Genomic DNA, 22,380 nt, shown 5'->3' on the forward strand with positions numbered 1-22,380 from the left:
ATTAATCCATTAGGCCTGCTTTGTTCTATGGTGCCCCTGGGAACTTACACAGCACTTTGACCAATTAGAGAACCTTAAAAATGTAACCCAAATGTGACACCGGCTTCATTTAGCACCGCAGCTTCACCTTACACAAAGAAACAGAGACCTTCCCAGACAGAAGGCAATTCCACATGGCCCAAAGGAGAGAGATGGAACAGAGAAGAAGGAAGGAAAAGCCTGCTTCACCACAGGCCTCTGCACCCGATTGACACTCCTAATCCAAAAATTCACACCTGATGTCACCAATGACCTACAGGTCTGCTCCAAGCAAGACCCCTCCTGGGTCAGAGAAGCTGAGCCTGATCGGCCCTAGAAGTACCTGCGGGAAGCGGGAGCAAGCACAAATAAACGCCCTTACTAAGCTCGTCAGCATCATCTTCACCAGCTCACTAACTCCCTTTTCCAGACGAGGAAAGGCAAGCCAGTGTCCCACAGCTACTCCATAGTAACAGCAGGATCTGAACCTGGTCTAACGTGACAGGTCAGGCTCCCAACCACTGTGCCATCCTTCCTCATCATGGTTATCACGACCAAACATCCGGGTTTTTACACAGGTTATTCCTCCTTAAAATCATCACAGACTGTATCTATTGATCTGCAATCCAGTTGTGAGTTGTCTTAATTAGAGCCATCAGCAAAGCCACAGGAACACTTTGCTAATTGACAGAACTAGTCCTCAGCCCTCACAGGGGGGCTTTGTTGCATTGCCACAATTATTAGTTTGTCTTCCACTTGTCACTCACCTACAGTTTCAAAAGCAAGCCAGAAACTGAACTAATGAAAGAACATTTACTAATTAAAACCTTGCGGAAAAGTTTTCAAATAACACGCTATATTCAGATAGTTAACAGCTCAAGATGTTGAGAAATTCAATTGCCAATAAGAGTAGAGTATTAAAAAATTAAACAGCATGCACTTAAAAACCATATTCCTTCATAATTTTTCAAAGACAAGCTGAAAAAGATTAAGGGTGGGATTGGGAAATAATCTCCCGGCCACCGAACACTGGATGGGGAAAGGGCTCTGGCCCGAAGCTACCTGCAGACCCCCAGGGGCCACTCGGTCCTCACACCAGCTGGCTGGGGGACCCTGCCCAGCTTCCTCATGCTGTCTGGGGCTCAGATTCCCCACCTGAGGAAGAAGCAAAGGGCTGCAGGCGCCCCTTCATCCTCACACTCCTTCCAAGACAACCCACCTACCTAGGAACGCCTGTTTCAGACATGGTCTGCGGAGGCTGGAGGCGCTTTCGAGGAAAGTAGGTTGGTTCGCTTTAAACCTGGCAGAGGAGGCTGGCTCTGGCTGGGGAACAGGAGCCTCTGGGCTCGTGAATGCCTGCGACGTGTCACATGTGGTGTGAGAGCACACTGGTGCAGCTTGTCAACACCTCTCCGCCTTTAAAGTAACAGTTAACATTCAACAGCAGTTAACACTTTTAAGCACTTACTACGTATGTACCAGGCACCATTCGGAGCATTTTGCATAAACTAATTTATTCATCATTGAAAAACCTGATGATAGGTGAATGGGGAAACTGAGGCACTGAAGGGTTAAGTGACTTGCCCGAGGCCACAGAGCTAACTGGATAAGCCAGAATGCACACTCAGAGTCTGCTCTGGAGCCCAGGCCAGTGGCCCATGTGCTATGCATCCTCTCTGCCATGTCACAGCAGCCCCAGAAAGACGCCCAGAGCTAGCTGTCCACCAAGAGCTCCCATGCACAAGCCTCCTGGGCTTCTGCTGTCAAACAAGGCTACAGACAGAAACAGGCAAAACTGCTTCCAAAGCCCCCAGAATGGATTTACAGAGTCACCCTGGCAACCTGCTGATGCTAGACCTTCCCTCTGGCACCAGCACCTAAAGGACAAGTGGTCAGAGCAACTACTGCTTGGGACATCACACTGCTTCATGCACCGGGCCTGATGTCAAGGCCTACTCCCTAGATCAACAGGACTTGAATTTCTGCAGAAACCTCTGACTCTGAACACATATCAGTCCTCCACCAAGGCCTCCCCTTCTCCACAGTAACCTAAAATAAAAACTTATACGGCGGATGAGAGCTTTGCTTCCAAACAACTATGGCACATTTGATAATGATGTCGGCGCTTTGCAACACTGGAAAAAAAAAAATTAGATCCTTATTAGATCATCAAAAATACCCTTCCGGGGCCAGCACAAGGAATATGACTCCACACACTCTCCACTGCCAGATGAGGAGAAAAATACTCTAAAATAAAACCTATGTCTTAGATACAAATACTACTGCAATTGTGACATATGCCAAGTCACATTGATTACCAGGAAGAGGGGAAACTTTACCTCTATTCCTTTTCTTTCTAAAACAAAGGACACCCAACTCACATCTTCCTAGGCAAATGCTTAGTGACCCAGATTACTTCTTGATCCATAAGAATGTGTGAGCTCCTAAGTTAATGAAGCGCAGACAGAGGCTGAACCTCAGCAGCTCTTGGCATAGGGACATTTCTCATGAGTCCCTGTCTGCCTCCATGAGCCCAATTATGAGGCCTGGACAGCCACAGTTATGTTCCTTTCATGACAGCCAGCCTCAGGCCTGGAGCTTAGACCACCCAAGAACCCAGACTTGAATTACATTCTTCTCCCAGCTCTCTGCTTCTCGGTCATCCACATCAGCAGTTTCAATAAAGGTTTAGTAGATGATCACCAGCCCCAGTAATCAGCACCTTCCAAGCCTGAAGCTGCAGTTCTGCATCAGCAAAAGGGAAACCTGCTATTTGTAACTTGATGTTTCAGAGACCATAGCTCTAAGACCAGGACAGCCAGGGCTGACTTCCTCCAGAGCCATATTTTAGGCAGGTGGAGGCACATTGAAATTCTAGTCCCAACTTTGCTACTGCATGACCCATGGGGCAGGCTAATAACCTTCGGGTCCATCAGAAACTGTGTGTGAATGTGGGAAGAAAACTGTTCTTTTCTCCCCAGCTGTTCATTCTCCCAGGCATGCTGAAAAGCAAGATAAATGAGCAATGGCTCTAAACCGTTCCAGACATCTCAGAGACAAAGCTGATATAAATTTGAAGCACCAGGAACTATACCTTACAGAAGACACACAGTATCATAATTTGCTGAAATCTCTCATTTACAAATACCATGTAAAATAGCCTTTAGCATTAATATCTTGTTGGGAGAACAAAAAGGACTAACACATATTTATTAACGGTCTCCCACTCAGCTTCCCAAGTCATCCACAGCTCCTGATGGACAGCTTATAACCGCAAGCAAAGCTGCCTAGCATGAGTGAAAAATCTGGCAGAAAGACTGAACATAAAGAGGTGCCTGGCAAATGAGAAGGGTGTAGTCAAGATAATAAAACATCTGGCTGGGCGCAGTGGCTCACGCCTGTTGTCCCAGCTACTTGGGAGGCTGAAGTGGAGAATCGCTTGAGTCCAGGAATTTGAGGCTGCAGTGAGCTATGATCATCATCATGCCACTATACTCCAGCCTGGGCGACAGGGTAAGACCCTGACTCTAAAATAAATAAAATAAAATAAAATAAAACATCTACAGTGAACTCTGGTGGGTAACAGGGCCTTTGGTCCACAGGGCAGTCTGCTTAGGCGGAAGTGATCTCACAGACTACCTGAGCTCATTCTCTACCACCAGAGACTGCACCAGGATTAGCAATTTCCAAAGAATGTAGATACTCCTCACAGAAGAAACAGCAACCAGTGTTGCTTCCCTGGTGATACACGTACTAAGCCGGGATCTAACGTGACCCCTGAAGCTCCCTGTGAAAAGAATCACTGTGGAATATCCCAAACTGCGGAAGAGGTATGAGGCCGACGCACCTCTGGACTAATGCGATCACAAACCCTTAGAGTTGCTTTTTACAAAAATACTAGTTTTCAGCTACTTCTTTAATGTATACTGCATACATCAGTAAATCTCTTTTTAAATTTTTTAAATGAACTTTTCAAAAGTACACAAAAATAAAACAGTAGAATGAACTCCATGAATCCACTGGTCAACTTCAAGAGCGCATATGGCTTCCTCCATGATTCTCCCCCAAATATGATACATTGTATCCACAGTTTGTATTGTTCTTCAAAAAATAAGGATCTTTGAATAATATAACCACTAATAAAGTAGGAATTGTCTTAATTTCATCTACTTATTCGGTCCTTGTTCAACTTACCCCTAATTGTAAATCAAAGTCTCCCTCTCAAAATATGTCAGTTTGTTCAGGTATTGTAAGCGTTCCCCTGCAGATACCAGCACTCAACTTGGTAACCTGTGTACAGAAAATGCTCAAGGCTGGGCGCAGTGGCTCACACCTATAATCCCAACACTTCGGGATGCCGAGGCAGGAAGATTGCTTGAGCCCAGGAGTTCAAGACCAGTCTGGGCAACATAGTGAGACATCATCTCTACAAAAAAAAAAAAAAAATCAAAAAAGTTAGCTGGGTGTGGTGGCGTACACCTGTGCTACCAGCTATTTGACAGGCTGAGTTAGGAGCACAGATTGAACCCAGGAGGCCAAGACTGCAGTGATCCATGATCACAACACTGCATTCCAGCCTGGGTGACAGAGCCAAACCCTACCACAAAAAAAAAAAAAAAGCTCAAAAATGTTTCTGAATGGGTTCATACTCATCAGCTCATCAGCTGCTCTGTCAAAAATAAAAACCAGAAGAAGAACTTCGGTTGATGTGGATTCTGGGAATCGGGAGTAAACAGGTGAAGACATACACATTAAAAGGAGGATTCTCAGTCTTCTTTATCAGTGACAGAAGGCTTGAAGCCAAGTTCTTATAAAGGTGAGCAAGTACAGTCATCCATCAGTATCCTCAACACTGGTTCCAGAAACCCCACTCCCCTAACCAAGGATAGCAAAATCCACAGATGTTCAGGTCCCTTATATAAGATGGTGTAATGTTTGCATATAACCTAACACACACCCTCCCTTATACTTTAAATCATCTCTATATTACTTATAATACCTAATGCAGTGTAAATGCTAGGTAAATAGTTGTTATACTGTATTGGTTTTTAAATCTGTTATTTTTATTGTAGTAGTGTTACTTTTTATTTTTTTCCCCAAATATTTTCAACCCAAGGTTGGTTGAATCTGCAGACGTGCAACCCGCAGATACGAAGGCCCAACTGCAGTGTGACACATGAGAAAAGCAAAGGCTGTAATTGGTCAATTCTAAGATGCCCTTTTTTCAGCCACCCCCAATTGGAATGCGGCTCACGATCAACGATGTCGTCAATGCTATGGGCTGGACGACAAGGCCCATGATGCATTATTACCAGCCCATGCTCAATCATCCAAATCTGCAGGACATACACATCAATGACTTAGAAGAAAATCCCAGAAATAACAATGAAGCAAGCATTCTTAATCCCTAAAAAACAAATCACGGTGGGATAGGAATGGATGGTAAATTGAGGAGTTAGGCAAAATTCCCATAAGAGTCAAGAGCTGGCTACCTCGACTTAATTGCCAAGCTGTCTTCAAAGTCCAGAACCAATGGCTCTTGGTGTTTTTATGGATTATTCTCCTTAGGAAATGCTACATCACCAGCACTCTTGGTGGCACAGTGGATGACTCTGTTTGAAGAAAATAGGCACTAACATCTGAGTCAAAAAGTGACTCAGAGTGCTTGGACTCTGAAAAAGTTTTAGAACACTTTGCTCAATGTATTTCACTTATATTTTCCTTTGTATCTATCTATGCCCGAGAGTGATAAATGGAAAAATCAATGTCTCAGTCTGAAAGAGCTCTTTCAATAAGTAGAAAATAAGAACGCCAACTGATAAGAACCCATTGTGTCACAGTTCAATGGACAGTGTTTTTTCTTTCCTAGTGGTCCACAAAATAATGGCATGTTTGACAAATAATGGCCTCTCAGAATTGATGAAAAAGGTGTATTCCAGACACAGGGGAAATTAGTGATGATCTAAACAAGAAGACAACTAAGTGAGCTCTCTGGCATAGGGGATGGGGCAGGACAAGGGCGGGAGGGGAAGGAGAGTGCGGCAAAGCAGGCCTTTCAAAGGTCACAGATCAAAAGCTCAACATCTAGGTCAAGGGAAAAGGCCTAGAGGCAGGGAGGAGTAAGACAAGGAGACTGGGAGGCATCCCATGCTAGGCCTACCCTCTCATCATCCAGGACAGCCATACAAATCCCCCTACCCAACAGTCATCTACACTTCTCAAATCCTGATAACAGAGTACTTAATTTATGGGCATCTCCAAAACACAGGCCTTTAATTTGCACTGGCTCCTCAAGCTCTCACAGGTCAATTTAGCTAAGAAAGACCCTTCATTTGAAGTGCGTCATTTTTCTAGGGCAGCACCCTATCTGGAAGAAAAGAGTTCACTCCCTGGGCTAGTCTCTGACGCAGAGAGGAAGAAACCTCGATGGCCACTCTTGAATGCGAAGGCCTCTCAAATTACCTGTTCTTTTTGCCACCATGTAAATGCTCCACTTGTTTTATCCAGAAGAAACACTGGACACTGGGTGCCTAACCATCTCAATGGTTATATGGGATTGGTAACTACCAATCTCATAAAATATCTAATGACCCCTCATAAATGCGAATGGCGTCTATGAAAAGCACCTGCATGCCCTCACCTTGAGAACCAGGACCAGCTACAACTTCCCACAGTTCCACCTCCCTAAGTGGCTGTGGGTGATGAAGTCACATCTCCACTTTATTGTTCCCAAGTACAATACTATCAATCACAGAAGCTCAGTGTTACCCACATTGCCAAGAATAACCCCCATCTCCAAAGCCCGGGTACCGGGCAGGCATCTGATCTCTGGTTTCCTGCAAACATGAATCAACAACCCCCACTCCCACCCCCAACAACTCCCAAAAATCACATCACACTGGAAATCCTGTCCTGGAAAAAGTGCACAGGGACCTAGGGGGAGTCCTCGTTAAACAGCAATATGTGCAGAAAGCACTTTAAGAATGGGTAGTGTTCTTCAACGGGGCACCTAACAATGAATGACTGACCTGATCCAACTTGGCGCTTCACAGAAGTCGGCTCAGGAATCAAGAAATGAGATTGTTCCACAAGCATATTTTATGAAGCTGATCAGCAAATTAAACTGTTCGAGCAGCTGCAGGTCTATAGTAAGGGAGGCGATCAGGAGAGTACACACAACCTTTTAACCAGGATGCGTTCGTGCCTCATCGAGGAGACCAGAACGAGAACAGGTGACCAAGATGTCCACAGCATGGAGGGAAACTCCACCACTAGCCAACCAAAGGCAACATCCTTCGGGAAAGAAAACTGGCTCGCTTGTTTAGCAAAAGAAACCAAGAAGTAGAGAGATCACCGAAAAAGAGGCTGAACAAAGCTGAAACCAGGGGCTGCCAATGAAGCCGAGGGAACCACAATGGCTCCCTCTTAGTCTCAGCTCCAATCCTGCCTTCCCCATGAGCCTACGTGATCACCACTTTAATACTGCAACTACCCTTCCGCCCTGATTTCCTAATCCCCACGCACTGCTCTGTTTTTTCCACAGCATATAGCACCTTTCTGCATGCTACATAACTGACTTTGTATCTACTGTCTGGCTCCCCACAGCTCCCCACTAGAATGAAAGCTCCAAGACCACAAGGATTTCATGTCTGTTACAAGCACTGGTGCACTCCCAAACACTCAAGCAGTGCCTGGCACATAGGAGGGTCTCAAGAGATACTCATTCAAAGAATCAGTGAAAAGAACCAGAGCCAGTTTTAATCTCTGTTCCTTCCAGAGAGGCAGCGGAGGGACTGCTGCCTTCAGAAGAGGCAGAGGCCTGGAAGGTAAGAACACAAATTCCATGGAGCAAAAGGTTAAAATGAAGAAAAAAGCAGGTGGTCGCGGTGGCTCACGCCTGTAAAACCAGCACTTTGAGAGACCGAGGTGGGTGGATCACCTGAGGTCAGGAATTTGAGACCAACCTAGCCAACATGGTGAAATCCTGTCTCTACTAAAAATACAAAAAATAGCCAGGGGTAGTGGTAGGCGCCTGTAATCATAGCTACTCAGGAGGCTGGGGCACAAGAATCGCCTTAACCCAGGAGGTGGAGGTTGCAGTGAGCCTAGATCGTGCCACAGCACTCCAGCCTGGGTGACAGAGTGAGACTTTGTCTCAAAAATAAAAAATTTTTAAAAAAAGCAAAACAGACCAGCACCACTATCAAAGCATTACCGAATGTGCATCTGCTCCAAGATGCCTTCCAGGAACGTTCCAAATGAGGCCACAGGATGAGGGCACTGCCAAGGCAAGGAAGGGACATGGGAGGCCCAGGGAGCAGGAGTGAGCCAGGTTCACTGATGGCTGCCAGAAACCCTCAGCCAGGGGTTGCAGAAAAACCCCACTGCCTCCAGTGGCCCTGAGGAGATCTCTTCCACCAGACAACCCTGGGTCTGCCACCTGTGAGGTCTGTGACCTTGGAAAAGTCACTTAACTTAAAAAGCCTGGAAAAGCTTTTTAAATGTAAGCCTATGAGTGAGACTCTATGTGACAGTTTTTGTTTTTCTCCAAATCCGGCCCTGATGAATCACTGTCATCTACATTTCAGCATGCTAACAAACCTAATCCATATAACACACCCCACGCTTCTGGGGCCCATACTAGTAGACATGACTAAGTGCAAAAATGCCAGTGTTTCACCCTGTGCTGCAGGAGGCAAGAGCCAGGCGGGAGCACAGTGCCGCCTGCTTAGAGCAGGGAACCCTAGAAAGGTGGGGGCCCATCAGGGAAGACAGATTCGTGCCTTGAGTTCCCGTTTATTTCCATGGTTTACAACAGAAAAAGGTGGGAGAGGCTTTCTGGACTAGGCAGGTCATCTGAAGACAGCTTTCCTGCCAACTCCACACTGGGTTCATCATGAAGATCAAGCACAGGGCCAAGGTGAGGGAATCTTCACACTGTTAAGAGAACAAGGTCAAGTTTCATTCTAAGGACAGGAGTGATCACTGGTGAGCACACACCAATGAATTCAACGTAATTCTCCAGAGAGGAGAGTTCCCCGTCAGGCCCAGTCTATCCGAGACCCGTTCAGAAGGGTTTGCATATGGAAGTACCAAGACATCCCTTCTCCTTAAAAACACCTCACCCATAAGGCAGTCTAGAGGCAAGGCCACAAGATTACAATGGTGGAACCAGGACTCTCAACAGTAACACCAAATCGAAGACTTACTCAAGGGAAAAGGGATTGTTCCCATCATGGAAGTGGGGCTAGGCCTCCTTCTATTCAAGTGGCACATTTTCAGGGGTGACAATCAGCATGTTCACTATGGCACAGGCACAGAAGTGGGTCCAAGAGGCCCCTCAAGTGGCAGGATTCAACCCTTTTACTGCTGAACATGGGAGAGAGATCCCAAGGAAAGACCAGGGCAGCTAGGAACTGGAGGGCACTCGGGAGGCCTCAAGACAAAGCATACGTGACAACCAGCATGGAAATGCCTCACTGTTCCATGTGTGTGGCATGGCTATGCCAGGGTGTTTCCATCTGCATATCCACTGACTTGCGTGGCTCAGCATCACCCACACAGAGCTTCCAGAAGAGGCTTCACAAGGACAAAAGCACAAAAACGAACAGGGAGCGTAGACTTGGCCAGGTTTGTGTGTCTTCTCATCACGTGAATTCTGCTGAGCGCTCCAGGAACCTTCACAGGCTTTTCCCAGGAATACCTAGCTTCCCTTCCTGGGATCGGAGCCAGAGCCTCACAGTCAACTCCCGCTTACACCTGTGTCTCTGTCCCAGGCAGCCTCACTCCCCGCCCCACCACACCTCCCTTCACTAAGCCCACTGCCTCTGGACTTGCCGGAAGTTAGGCAGAACAGTGGCCTTGCCTGCTTTGACACTAAAATCAGTATCTTCCCAAACTGACTTCCCTCTCCCCAAAGCCCTGAGAAACATGAGCAGTAGCAAGAAGAAACTATGTCTTCCCTGACCCTATCTCCCCCACCGCCTCTCCCATCGTTTTTCTGACCACCTCTTCCTCTGTTCCAAATGGGAAACCAACCACTCACCCATCACTCATCCAAACAGGAGCTAGGGTGGAGAAGCTGACAGTGGGCCTGAAGACTCAGAAAACCTTCACCAGCCTCCCAGGTGTCCCCCACCCCAAGGTCCAACAGAGCCTGGGCAAGCTGAGCCCACTCCATGCTGGGTATAGCAGCAACTTTTCCATTTTGCTCAAGGGTCTAGGGAAGACCTCGTTACTTCTGCACTGTTTAGCAGTCACACAATCTGTTTCCTTTATGTTTGCAGACCCAGAGGCAGCCACAACTTCAGTCCAGAATAGGGAAACTTTATTTTCTTTAAAGACAGAAATTTATGTTACAGTGACATTGTCAGATGATCTGGCTACACAGTGGTTTTCCCTGCTACTGTCCTCCCTATGTCAACTTCAAACTCTCACTTCAAGTGGACTTTCTTTAAACGCCAAACTGATGACAGGTGGCAAGGAGTGGTATTGGTGTCCCCCTCCGCATCCACCCAGACATGCTCACAGATTTTTGACACCCATTAAACCACGAGGGCCCCATGCTCGACCTCAAGTCACGCATGTTTCCAGTGATCACAGCGACCTGCCCTTCTAACAAAAGGGGCAGGGATACAGAGGGAGAGTGGTGGAGCTCAGAACCTGGGACCCCACTCCACGAACCCCTTACTCAGACACGTCCATCCACTGGTGGACACTCCAATTGCCTAACCACCAAGGCAAGCTGCACCCTCCACCCACATTCCTGATGGCTGCCCACTACTGAGATCCCCATTCTGACACCACAATTGGGTACAAGAGAGCTGGCATGGTGTCTGGACAACTTCCCAAAAAGTCTGTCTCTAACAGCATTTAAGATTCATAGCCCAAACCCCAAACAAACCAGTCAGATCAATCTCAGAGGTAGGGACGAGGGATAAAAAAAAGAAAGACAACAATTTTCCAGAAAGCAAGAAGTATATCAGGAATATCGTGAACTTAAGATTCCCGGTTCACTATACTTTCAAGGCGATATTCAGGCTTTTACTTTTTCATTTTCTCTTTTAGAGATAGCAGTTATTCAGTACCCACTAACAGTATTTAATTCTCCATACAAGGCCATGAGGTAAGAATGATTATTCCCACAGCAAAGATGAGGAAACTGAGGGTCAGGGAGGTTCAATGCATCAGTGAAGGTCACTAAGCACAAAGAGGTAAACAGCTAGGTCTCACTCAATGCCAAAATAAGTGGATTTGTGCCATTTCCCTTTATTTGAATGTCTACTACTAGCTCAGAAACATTACTGGCTCCCAAATTAAGAACCAACAAGTTAGCTTGGCATTTGAAGCCCGTTACAATTTAGTTCTGAATTTCTCCAACTTTACACCCTAACGTTCCCTTCCATGTGTACCATGATCTAGCCCGGCAAGGTCCTTCACTGTTCCAAGAAATAACCTGCCTGCCTTCCCCCATGATTCCTCGAAGATCCCACCTAAAGTCCCCCACACTTGGACTCTCGGGCAAGGCCAGCTCACTGAGTAAGGGTGATGCTACTGTGCAAAGTAGACAGGCTCCCAGGGCTCTGGATCATGTCCCTCAACTAACACTGTCCCTTACCTCCCAGCATGCAGGCGCACAGGCAAGGGGTCTCAGGCTCCACACACTCTTATAGCAGAGAGAAAACCCTTCCCTTTCCACCCTAAACAGCCACACTCCAGCCACAGGCAGCTTCATTTCCAGAGAAATCCCTTCCACACTTCTGCGGCTCCATCCACTGCCAACATACCAAAGCCCAGGGGAGACTTAACATGCTTAAAATTTTAAAGCATTTAAGAAGCTCAAAGGAAAGGAACCCTTGAAGTGCAAATCATCAATTTAGGGGGAAAGAGCAAAATATGGGGGGAAAGGGTATGGACACAAATGTAAATGAAATGTAATTTTAAATAATATTTTGCATAAACTGCTTTAACAGACATGTCCTCAGCCTGGGTGTTGAGTCCTGAGTTGTGCAGCAGTGCCTGAGATTGGTTTTCAGCGCTCCCTCCTGCTTAGTTTATTAAACCTGCAATCTGAGGTGAGCTGGCTCTCTGGGTTTTGCCAAGTGGAGAATAACAGTTCTGTGATGAGTTACTTAACAGGCAGGGCACACAATGACAAGTCTGGGCTGGGCTGCTGAAGCAGCAGAAATCCTAGTTGGACTCCCCTCAAACGAACCCCAAAGCCCCATACTGCATCCTTGTACCCTATGAAAAATGTTAGGATGTGCAGAAATTGGCTAAATATGGAATGAGAGCCCTGACTTGAACAGTATGAGGCAAGAGAAAAAATATAGGTCCACTTATCTCTAAAAAACTATAGCGAGCTTTTAAATTCTGCCTTTCTGTGCATGGCCCGCTATCTTTTTTTATGTCCATGCTTTACAAGCCAAACAAACCACGTGCTTTTTTTTTTTTTTTTGGTATGAGAATGAACTAAATTTAGAGACACTTCTAGTGTCTAAATCCATGGAAACAATTGGGGAGGAAAGAAGACTACACAATTTTCCTATAGATCAGGCATTTTCCTGTAGATCACGATTTCCTATAGGATCAGGCATTCCTATAGATCAGGGCTCTATTTACCCCCTTCAGAAACCATCTTCCCAGGGTCTACCACACAAAGTTAACGAGTCCTCCACTGCAATTTCAAAAGCTATTGCATTTACACACCTCTTCCTCAACCGACAAATCACTAAAGCATTCTAAGGGCTAGGATTAAAATTTATGGTTCGTTGACAGAAAGAATAGAATCCCAAATCACCAATCTATGTGTAATTGTTCATTTCCCCCACTTTTTCTACCTGGTCTCCGTACCTTTCTATATTGCCACCAGGAATTCTTTAAAAAAAAAAAAAGAAAAACTAAGAATCACACACTTCAGGAGTGTCTGAAGACTTCTGCATGGAAGACCCCTCACACCATCCAGCAACTGAAGTCCACGAGAGTGAGGAATCAGCCTCCGAGAGGCGAACAAGCACGTTTGCTCTCTCTAATCACGTGTACTAATGAAAGTGGCAGACTAAGGAAAGAGAAACGCCAAGGGTGGCTTAACGTGTTTGGTTTTCTTTGCATGAAAGGCAGAAAGCTTTGCCAGGTCTCACCAGCACACCAGGCTATGCAGAGTGGCCAAGGCACAGTTTACTGGGAAGCAAAGTTTTAAAAAATCATTCCAGTTTGACACGATTGTATCTCTGAATGGACTGCATGGCTTTTGATGGCTGCATGCTCTTCGCTGTTCAAGAATAAACCAAGTCTTCGCATACATATACTACCTATACCATTTTTTTACAAAAACAGCGCTAACAGTACAGTGTCAGCTCAGAAGCTAGGCCGATTCAGCACGTGGAAAGACGGCTTTATTTCACAAATCCATGTAATTTACCAGAAACCAAATAAGGCACTCATTCCACCTAACATCTTCGGCTATGAATGAATGAATGAAGCAAAGAAAAAGCCTCTGAAGCAGCCAAACCCCAGCATGGACATTTAGGGGTCTGACTTCAGAACTGAAGTCTGTTCATCTAGTTAGTTCCCTCTGGCTTGTTTCAGGATACCACTCTCTTGTTCCAACCCAATCACCCGTAGTCCATCTTCATTAACTCAGAATTTCCTGGGTTTGCAGTGACACTAAATGTCACAGTAACGAGGGTTACAGGAATTCGGAAAAGAGAACGCTGCTTTCAAAGCCAAGGAGCCAGTAAAACACTACAAACGTCCCCAGCCGGCATGCTCCAGCCCACAGCCCGACGCCCTGCTCTCCCGGCCGGCCGCAGGACCGCGCCGTCCCGGCTCCTCTCAGCGCTCAGCATCCTCCCGAATGCCCAGGGCCCGGCCAGCCGGAGCGGCGGGACGAGGGCGCGGAACCGCAGAGCGGCTCACACGGTCCCCACAGCCGGATCACTCGGCTCCCGGAGCAGCTTAAAAACACATCCATAGAAGAGGGATTCTCCCTGAAGCGGGGAGTGAGGATGGAAAATGCAAGCGCAGGAGGCCACGTCCGGCTCGCGCGGGAGGGCCAGGGGCCCGGTTGGGCAGAGGGTAACACTGGGACCGCAGGGGGACGGCCGGGACTGGCCTCGCTCGAGGCGCAGGGGCGCACTAGCCCCCGGCTCGCACGGGCCCTGGGGCTTTAGTTGGCACGGGAGTGGCAGCCCCTGCCCCCCAAAAGGTAAAGGGCAAAGAAGGTGGCACAAACAGGGAACGCACACCCCGCGGAGTGACAGGGGGAAAGGGACGAGGATTTGCAGCCGCTGGTATCAAAGGGCTGAAAAGAAACTTGGACTCCTCTCTCCCGCTGTACATGACGCGTTGGAAAGGCGGTCGCCTCTCTCTCCTCTCCTCCCCACCCCCTTTGTGTTTCCCAACACCCCCATCCCTAAACTTCCAACGGCAGGGGATGGGGCTCCCGGCGGCCGGACAAGACTCGAATTACGACGAGCAGAGAGAGGGGTGACGTCCACGAGACGGGGCGGAGGGGTGAGAAAGACTGCGGGGGCCGCCCTCTCCGAGCCCGGCGTGCGCAGAGGGGCCGGGTGCACCCCTGCCCTGGGCACTTGGCGCGGAGGCCCGGGACCGGGGCGGGCGGCTCGAGCGGAGGTCTGGGCGGAGGAGCGTAGGGGCGGCGCGGAGCGGGCAGGGGACAGGCGCGCAGGGTGGGGGTGGGCGCAGGGGCCCGGCCGCGGCAGGGCGCTCCACTCACCTTCCTGCCGGCGCCGCCGCCCGTGCCACCGGTCAGCGCGGAGCCGCCCCCCGAGTACATGTAGTAGGCGATGCCCAGCACCCACAGGAAGGCGAAGCAGAGCAGCATCCGCGAGCGCCGCCGCATTCTCCTAACTCGGCCGCCGGCGGGCCGCCGCTGCTCGCGAGTGCTGCCTGGGCCGGCCGCGGGCGCGGTGGGGGCCGGGGGAGGAGCGGAGGAAGGGGAAGGGCGCGGCGGCGGCTCCTCCTCCAGCGCGGGGCTACTGCTTGGCGGCGGCGCGCGCTCGGCGCCCGAGCTCCGCCCCGGGCCGGCGGCGCCGCGCGGCGCCCGAGCAGGAAGCGGCGGCCTCGGAGTCGGCGAGGGGGGTCAGGGAGCAAAGGGCGACCAATCGGCTGCGGCTGCGGGGGCCCGGGCGCGGGCCGCGGGAGGGGACTGCCGCGTCTCCATGGCTGCAGCACGCCGGGCTCAGTGGGGAGGGCCTGGGCGCCGCCCCGCCCCCGGCCTCCCGTCCGCCCCCTCAGCGTGCTCCCCCCGCCGGCCGCCCCCTCCCCTGTGAGTGACAGGTGGCTGCCCCGGGACCCGACTGGAGCGGGCGCACACGTGGGCACAGAGCCTTGCTAACGCACACGGGGCCTCTCGGTTACGGGGGCGGTAGTGGCCCAGGCGCTGCCTGCCCAGACTGTCACCTCTTCAGCCTTGGTCTTTGGGGCCACCTCAGACCGTTAACGGGCTTGCTCTTATTGGTCAACTGACCTGAGTTTTTGGTGCAAACCGCCCGCCTCAACCCGACTTTGCTGCTGCTTGCTGCAGTTTTCTCACTAACCTTGCAGCAAAACATTCCTGACCCGCTGGTATCGGTTTTATTTATCTATTTAGGCAGATGTGGAGGTTTTGAGGTAGGAACTGAGAAGGTAATTTTCAAAAGAACATTTTTCTGTGGGGGACAGAGCTATCAATGGTAGAATTGTTCTTTTCAATAAACGCGAAATGAAGAAGGAAACCAATAATATATTGTTTAAAATCTTTTCGTTCTCATTCATTGCTTTCTTTAAAAAGCACACCAAGCATCTTGAATGATACAAGAAAACGATCTGTCTTGTAACAGAATCTGTTAACCTTGGTGATGCCCTTGTAACACGCAGTTTCCAGTGTTTCCTAAGGAAGAGAGAAATTTTACTTAGAACTTGATATGTTAAATGTTTTCAGGAGCTTCTCAGTCAGAGGATAATGGCAGCTGCCTGAATATATCCCTACCCATATCCTCAACGAAACAAAAACAAACAAGCCTTCAGCATTACTTAGAGAGAATACTATGAACTGAACATTAAATTACTTAAGTAGAAGAAAGAAAAGACATCAGATTCCAACTGAGCTCCCTTCGCTATTGTCAACGACTTAAGTGAAGTACAGGGTTGTCATCTCTTTATAAATAGAAAGTCCAACACCAAGAACTAAAAACTGAACAGAGGTCAGGTGCCTTATTGATCAAGGGAAGAGATTTGAAAGAAAATGGGACGAGATGGGAGCCTTGAAGGAGCCTTGCTTCTGGGAAAAAGTCAGATAAATACAAAAAAGATAATGTCCTTCAGAGGCCTGGCAGTGAAGGGAAAGAAGGAAGTCAGAAGGGAAAATTACAAATCCTGCAGAAATAAAAAAAACCGCCAGTCCCCTCCCCAAACACCAACATTATCTATTAAAAACTGCATTTCAGTACACAGATAGAACACTCTTGAACTGGGAACCCTGCCTCAAAATGACTAGTAACAGAAAAACATCAAATCAACTGCATATAAAGATTCTGCAAAAAGAAAACAGAAAAATAATCACATTTCTGATGACAAAAAAAAAATCATAACATTTTCGCTGATGAAAACCCCCACAATAAAAACCATGAAGCATAAGAAAATTGTAATACCACATATCGAACTGAACAAAGTGTCATGTATTTGTATACACATATATACACACACACATACAGCTAGAATAAGAAATTTCAAAAACTAAAGACATACTAGACAAAAATTAGGAAGAAATGCAACAAGGGTTGAGCAAATTCAAGAAGGAAATTGCAAATAATGACAAAAACTATCCCAGAAACAAAGAATAATTATAAAGTGTCCAAGGGAGAATATATTCAAATGAAAATATGTAAAAGGACACCAAAGAATGGCAAGAAAACAATCAAGAAATTGAAAATAATATAAACATAGAAGTAAAAAGGTTCAGAGAGAAGAGGTTAAAATAAAAGCCAGGAAAGAAAGACCAAAATACACGTAACTGGAGTCCCTAAAGTACAAACATTAAACGATAAAATCTAACTAATATTAAAACTATAACCCCAGAAAATAATCCAGGAATAAGGGAAAATTTAAATGTACATGTCAAAAGTGACTTCCATGTACCTTGGGAAATGATCTGGAATTATCAACTCCAAAATATATTTTAGTAAAATGATTAGATTTTAAAGGCAAAAAATATCAAATTGCTTATACAGATAAAAATTTATGCTGGCATCAGACTTCTGAACAGCAACAGGCAAAGCCAGGCAACAGTGGAGCAGCATTAACAAGGAACAAAAGTACCAGGCAGGCCAGGCATGGTGGATCACGCCTGTAATCCCATCACTTTGGGAGGTCGAGATGGGTGGATCACTCGAGGTCAGACCAGCCTGGCCAACATGGTGAAACCCTATCGCTAAAAAAAAATGTGAAAATTAGCCAGGTGTGATGGCGGGTGCCTGTAATCCCAGCTACTTGAGAGGCTGAGGTGGAAGAATCGTTTGAACCTAGGAGGCAGAGGTTGCAGTGAGCTGAGATCATGCCATTGCACTCCAGCCTGGGTGGCAGAGCAAGACTCCATCACAAAAAAAAAAGTACCAGGCAGTGATTTTTATACCCCAGCCCTCAAGGGTCAAGGTTATAGGCAAAGAGATGTGACCTGAATGCAAAAATTCAGAGAACATCACACACATGGGCCTTTCATGAGGAATCTTAGAGAATGAGCTTCCTCCAACCAAGAGACAGCTGAGGAAGCCAGCAGAGTGACTAGCGGAGAACATTTTGTATATTCAGTAGGTGAAAGAATAGTGTATACACATTATACTTTCTGATAAACTTAGAACAGGTGCAACTAATGACAACTAGAGGAGAAGGGGAAGAGCGAAGGGAAAATAGAATAATATCATTGTCTGCAATATCAGTAGCAGGTAGGAATGAAAGGATACCGTGTAAAACTGACAGACCAAATGTTAAAAGGTTAGAAACAAAAAATAGGAATTAGGGGTAATATATTAAAAATATAAGTAAAAATCACTAAAAATATACATATTCCCAAATACTGGAAACCCTATTCTAAAACCCCAAAAGTTCTAAAAATAGCAAAGAATACATACCAAATAATGAAAGAAACACAGTAATGCAGTAGTTACAATAGGAAACAATATGATAGAGCTGAGACCAACCCACATCAGTCATACCAATTTACAAGTGGGCTCAGTTCGCCCTTTAAAAGAAAAGATTTTCAAATGTAGGCATAAAGGAAACCCCAACTCTAAAAAAGCAGGTGCTGTAATTCTGATATCAAACAAAGTAGAGTAAGCCAAAAAGCATTACATGAGATGAAGAGGAACAATTTATAGCCCAAAACCTCACTTCCTAAACACTTATCAATTATATATCATTAGGATTTGATCTGCAAAGTAAAATCATTATTAGTTTGATGGAATAAGGGATATATGATAGGGATTAGACTTTAGACAATGTTAGAGGTAGAAGAAAACAGGTTATGGAAGCCTTTCCATTGTACATGGGGCACATCTGAAGTCGCTGTAGTTTGTAGACCTGGGAATCAGAAGAATAGCTAGATGTGACATGGCACACTTCAAAGGCAAAGTTGAAACTACAAAGACAAAATATGTCTCATGAGAACAACTAGAATTCATGAGGACAAAGTGTAATGTACCTCCAGTGTTGATTATGAAAAAAAAAAACATAACAAAAACCCACAGTGAGATACCACTTCATATCCATTAGGATAGCTATTATATAAAACTTTTTTTTTTTTTTTGAAATGGAGTCTTGCTCTGTCGCCGAGGCTAAAGTGCAGTGACACAATCTCGACTCACTGCAACCTCCACCTCCTGGGGTCAAGCCATTCTCCTGCCTCAGCCTCCTGAGCAGCTGGGCCTACAGGCATGTGCCACCATGTCCAGCTAATTTTTGTATTTTTAATAGAGACAGGGTTTCACCATATTGGCCAGGCTGGGCTTGAACTCCTAACCTCACGATCCACCTGCCTCAGCCTCCTAAAGTGCTGGGATTACAGGCATGAGCCATTGCGCCCAACCTATAAACCATTTTATAAATAAATAACAAGTGTTGGTGAGGATGTAGAGAAACTGGAACCCTTATGCACTGCTGTCAAAAATGGTATAGTGGTTCCTCAAAAAATTAAATGTAGAATTACTATGTGATCCAGCAATTCCATTTCTGATTGTATACATAAAGGAATTGAAAGCAGGGATTCAAACGGATGTTTGTACATCCACATTCATATCAGTGTTATTTACAGTGGCCACAGGGTGGTACAACACATATGTCCATCAACAGATAAATGGACAAAATGTGGTATATCCATACAGTGGAATATTATTCAGCCCTAAAAAAGAAGAAAATTCTAACACATACCAGAACATGGATGAACCTTGAGGATGATATGCTAGATGAAATGAGCGAGACACAAAAAGACAAATACCAAATGATTTCACTTACATGAGTTTCCTACAGTAACCAAAATTGTAGAGGCAAAAAGTAAAATGGCAGTCACCAGGGGCTTGAGGAAGAGAGGAATGGGGAGTTCCCATTATTGTTTATGAGTTCAGAGTTTCAGTTGGGGATGATAACATTCTGGAGATGGATGGTAAATGTACTTAATGGCACAGAATTATACACTTAAAATGGTTACGATAGTAAATTTTATGTTACGTGTATTTTGTCACAATTTGAAAAAACCACAAATGACAAGTTGGGAGAAATTATTTCCACAACATTATGGATAAAAGGGTAATATCTCTGACATACAAAGTACTTAAACATTAAGGAAAAACCCCAAATCTCCTATAAAAAATGGGGAAAATCATGAACAGGCAATTCATAGTAAAGATCTACAAAGAGTCCATAAACATATGAAAAGACATTAAACTTTCCTCGTAATAGAGTTGTAAATTAAAACTACAAAATATACTATTTATCCTCCCATCAAACAGGTAAAAAAATCAGAAGCTTGACAAAACATTCTGTTGGCAAGACTACAAAAAAAATTAATTAAATTAAAATAAAATAAAAAGGATGACATCTGTGAACAGATATAGGGTAATATCCAGGATATTTTGTTAAATGAAAAAAGGAAGTTGCAGTAGGGTATATATCATCTGCTACATTTTCTGTGACAAAGAAGGGACTAGAAAACATACATGTAAGTGTTATAGCTCTTTTAGAATTTGTCTAGGTTTGCTGGTTTTCACTGGAAAATACTCCATGCGGAAAAGAAAAGATACATGTATCTGCGTATTTTGGCAAAACACACATACACACTCACGTACACAATAGTGGTAAGCCAGAAAGCAATTGAATTGGTTACCTAGAAGGGGTGGGAGGAAAAAGTAGAAGGGATAGGAGAAGAATTGATGCTTCTTTGAGTGTACTGTTTTTCCAGGCTTAAATTTTGGAAACATGATAGTGTTCTCTATATTAAAAAAACAAAAAACAAAATAAAATCAAGAAAGCTGAGGGGAGAGGAATAAAAACTGAATTCAAACAGAAATATCTGAATCCCATTACATTATAAATGAATAATATAAAGGTTAAAAAAATCAATATTCATAACTTTGTTTGCCAGCTATGTGCTGTCAGATTAGAACTGGAAAGAATTTTAAAACCCTTTATTTTTTTTCATGGTGTTATGGGTATAGCAATTAAATTATTTTATGCATAGTATGCAATTGAGAAAATCAGAAAATACATTGTTTTGGGGAGCTAGGATTTTCACTATGGAAGAAGGGAGATATAGTATGGGATGGAAGAAGGCAAGAAAGATTGCTGTGGAGTAGATTTGGAATCAGATATAGCAGTATGAACTCATTATTTCATATACACACACATATCTATGCTCATATGTATGCATATTTAAATAAATACACATATATATTTCCTAGATCTGTCCACTTAAAGGGCACTGATTAATAATATCCCAGTAGCAATGAGCACCCCTTGCACCCAGATCTTGGTTTCTAAATACCATTCTCCACTGTAAGATTTCACTGGAGAAATTATTGATTCCAGGACTGGAGTCTAGAGGGTATTAAATGAGCCTGGAACATCTTGTTGTACTAGAAAGTAAGGAAGGGCAGAAAGAGTGAAAGAGAGAGAAAGAGAGAAGCAGAAAGACAGCACAATGTTAAAAGGACATAGGAGCCAGCTTGAAGGGGCCCCACTGGCTAAATGTAAGACAATATATGCATCAAAATAAACACTGAATAAAGTAGAAATCTAGGTATACACAGCGATAATAAATAAATGGAAAAAAGGGAGAACTCTTTGAGTAGAATGCCAACTGATAGACATTCAGGGAAGGGTGGGTCGCCATCTCACAACCATCGCAGTAAAGGTTTGTTTGGAGAAGACACCTCAATGGATGCTGAAGTGGTTAGGTGAGGAGTGTAATGAAAAGGAGGAGATTTATAAGGTCTTCAAATGTCTTTCAACAGACATTTGTTAGTTGCATAATAGACATATTATTCATTGCTGGGTGTGGGTGGTGGTGGTGAGGGGGATGCGGGAATTAGTAGCTGGTGGAGAAACAGGCAGCACTTTGGCCAGTTGACCAAAACTAGCATCACTCGTGAGGGTCAGATGGATATCCTGAGTCTGCAGAGAGACCCTAAGAAGGTGACAGCATCATGGTTTTTGTATTCTGGCCAAGGATGTATAACCTGATTTGTGAATAAATATCAAGAAAACAAATTGGGGAATATTCTGTAAAATAAGTGGTGTGTATTTTTCAGAAATGTCACTTTGTCTATTGTGAAAGACAAAGAAAGAGTAAGGAAATGTCCCAGATTAATGAATCTAAAGAGACGTGATAACTAAATGCAATAAAGCCCCTGGAGTGGAGAGTAAAAATACTGTGGAGAACATGAGTACGACAATGAACAAAATAGAACTATGGACTATAAAGTGGGTAATATCTTAGTCTGATATACCATGGTACAGTATGGTAAATAGTATAATGTCAAATTTTCTGATTTTGCTAACTGTGCTATAGTTGCATAGAATGTTAGGAAAGATGATATTTATTAGGAAATATAAACTAAAGTGTCAAGGGTTAAGGGGGCATGACATACACAGGCTGCTTTCAAAAGATTCAAGAAAAATATAGACAGAGGATGATTTTAAAAAGTGGCAAAATATTTTAAAATGACAAGTCTGGATAAAGGACATAGGTGAATTCTCTGCACTGTTTTTGCAACTTTTTTTGTACGTTCAAAATCGTTTTCTTTAAAAGTGGTTTTACTTGCAATGTGGTGACCCTGAAGTTCATTCTGCTGGTTAGGAAAAAGGCAGAAACCT

At 45.1% G+C, this 22,380-nt stretch overlaps 1 protein-coding gene and 1 non-coding gene across 2 annotated transcripts in view; one reads left to right on the plus strand and one right to left on the minus strand.

Moving 5' to 3' along the window:
* Positions 1-15,003, minus strand: part of GALNT2 (polypeptide N-acetylgalactosaminyltransferase 2) — a 220,806-nt gene extending 205,803 nt beyond the window's left edge. Inside the window, exon 1 of the mRNA XM_033199314.1 lies at positions 14,756-15,003. Coding sequence (XP_033055205.1) covers positions 14,756-14,881 — 126 coding nt within the window. The 5' untranslated portion in view covers positions 14,882-15,003. The remainder of the gene's footprint in view (positions 1-14,755) is intronic.
* Positions 15,004-20,229: 5,226 nt separating this feature from the next.
* Positions 20,230-20,288, plus strand: LOC117077014. Its single transcript, XR_004434612.1, has one exon. It is a non-coding gene; the product is annotated as a U7 small nuclear RNA (small nuclear RNA).
* Positions 20,289-22,380: the final 2,092 nt, after the last annotated feature.

Source organism: Trachypithecus francoisi, unplaced genomic scaffold (assembly GCF_009764315.1).
Source record: "Trachypithecus francoisi isolate TF-2019V2 unplaced genomic scaffold, Tfra_2.0 Lachesis_group5, whole genome shotgun sequence".
Taxonomy (NCBI): Eukaryota; Metazoa; Chordata; class Mammalia; order Primates; family Cercopithecidae; genus Trachypithecus; species Trachypithecus francoisi.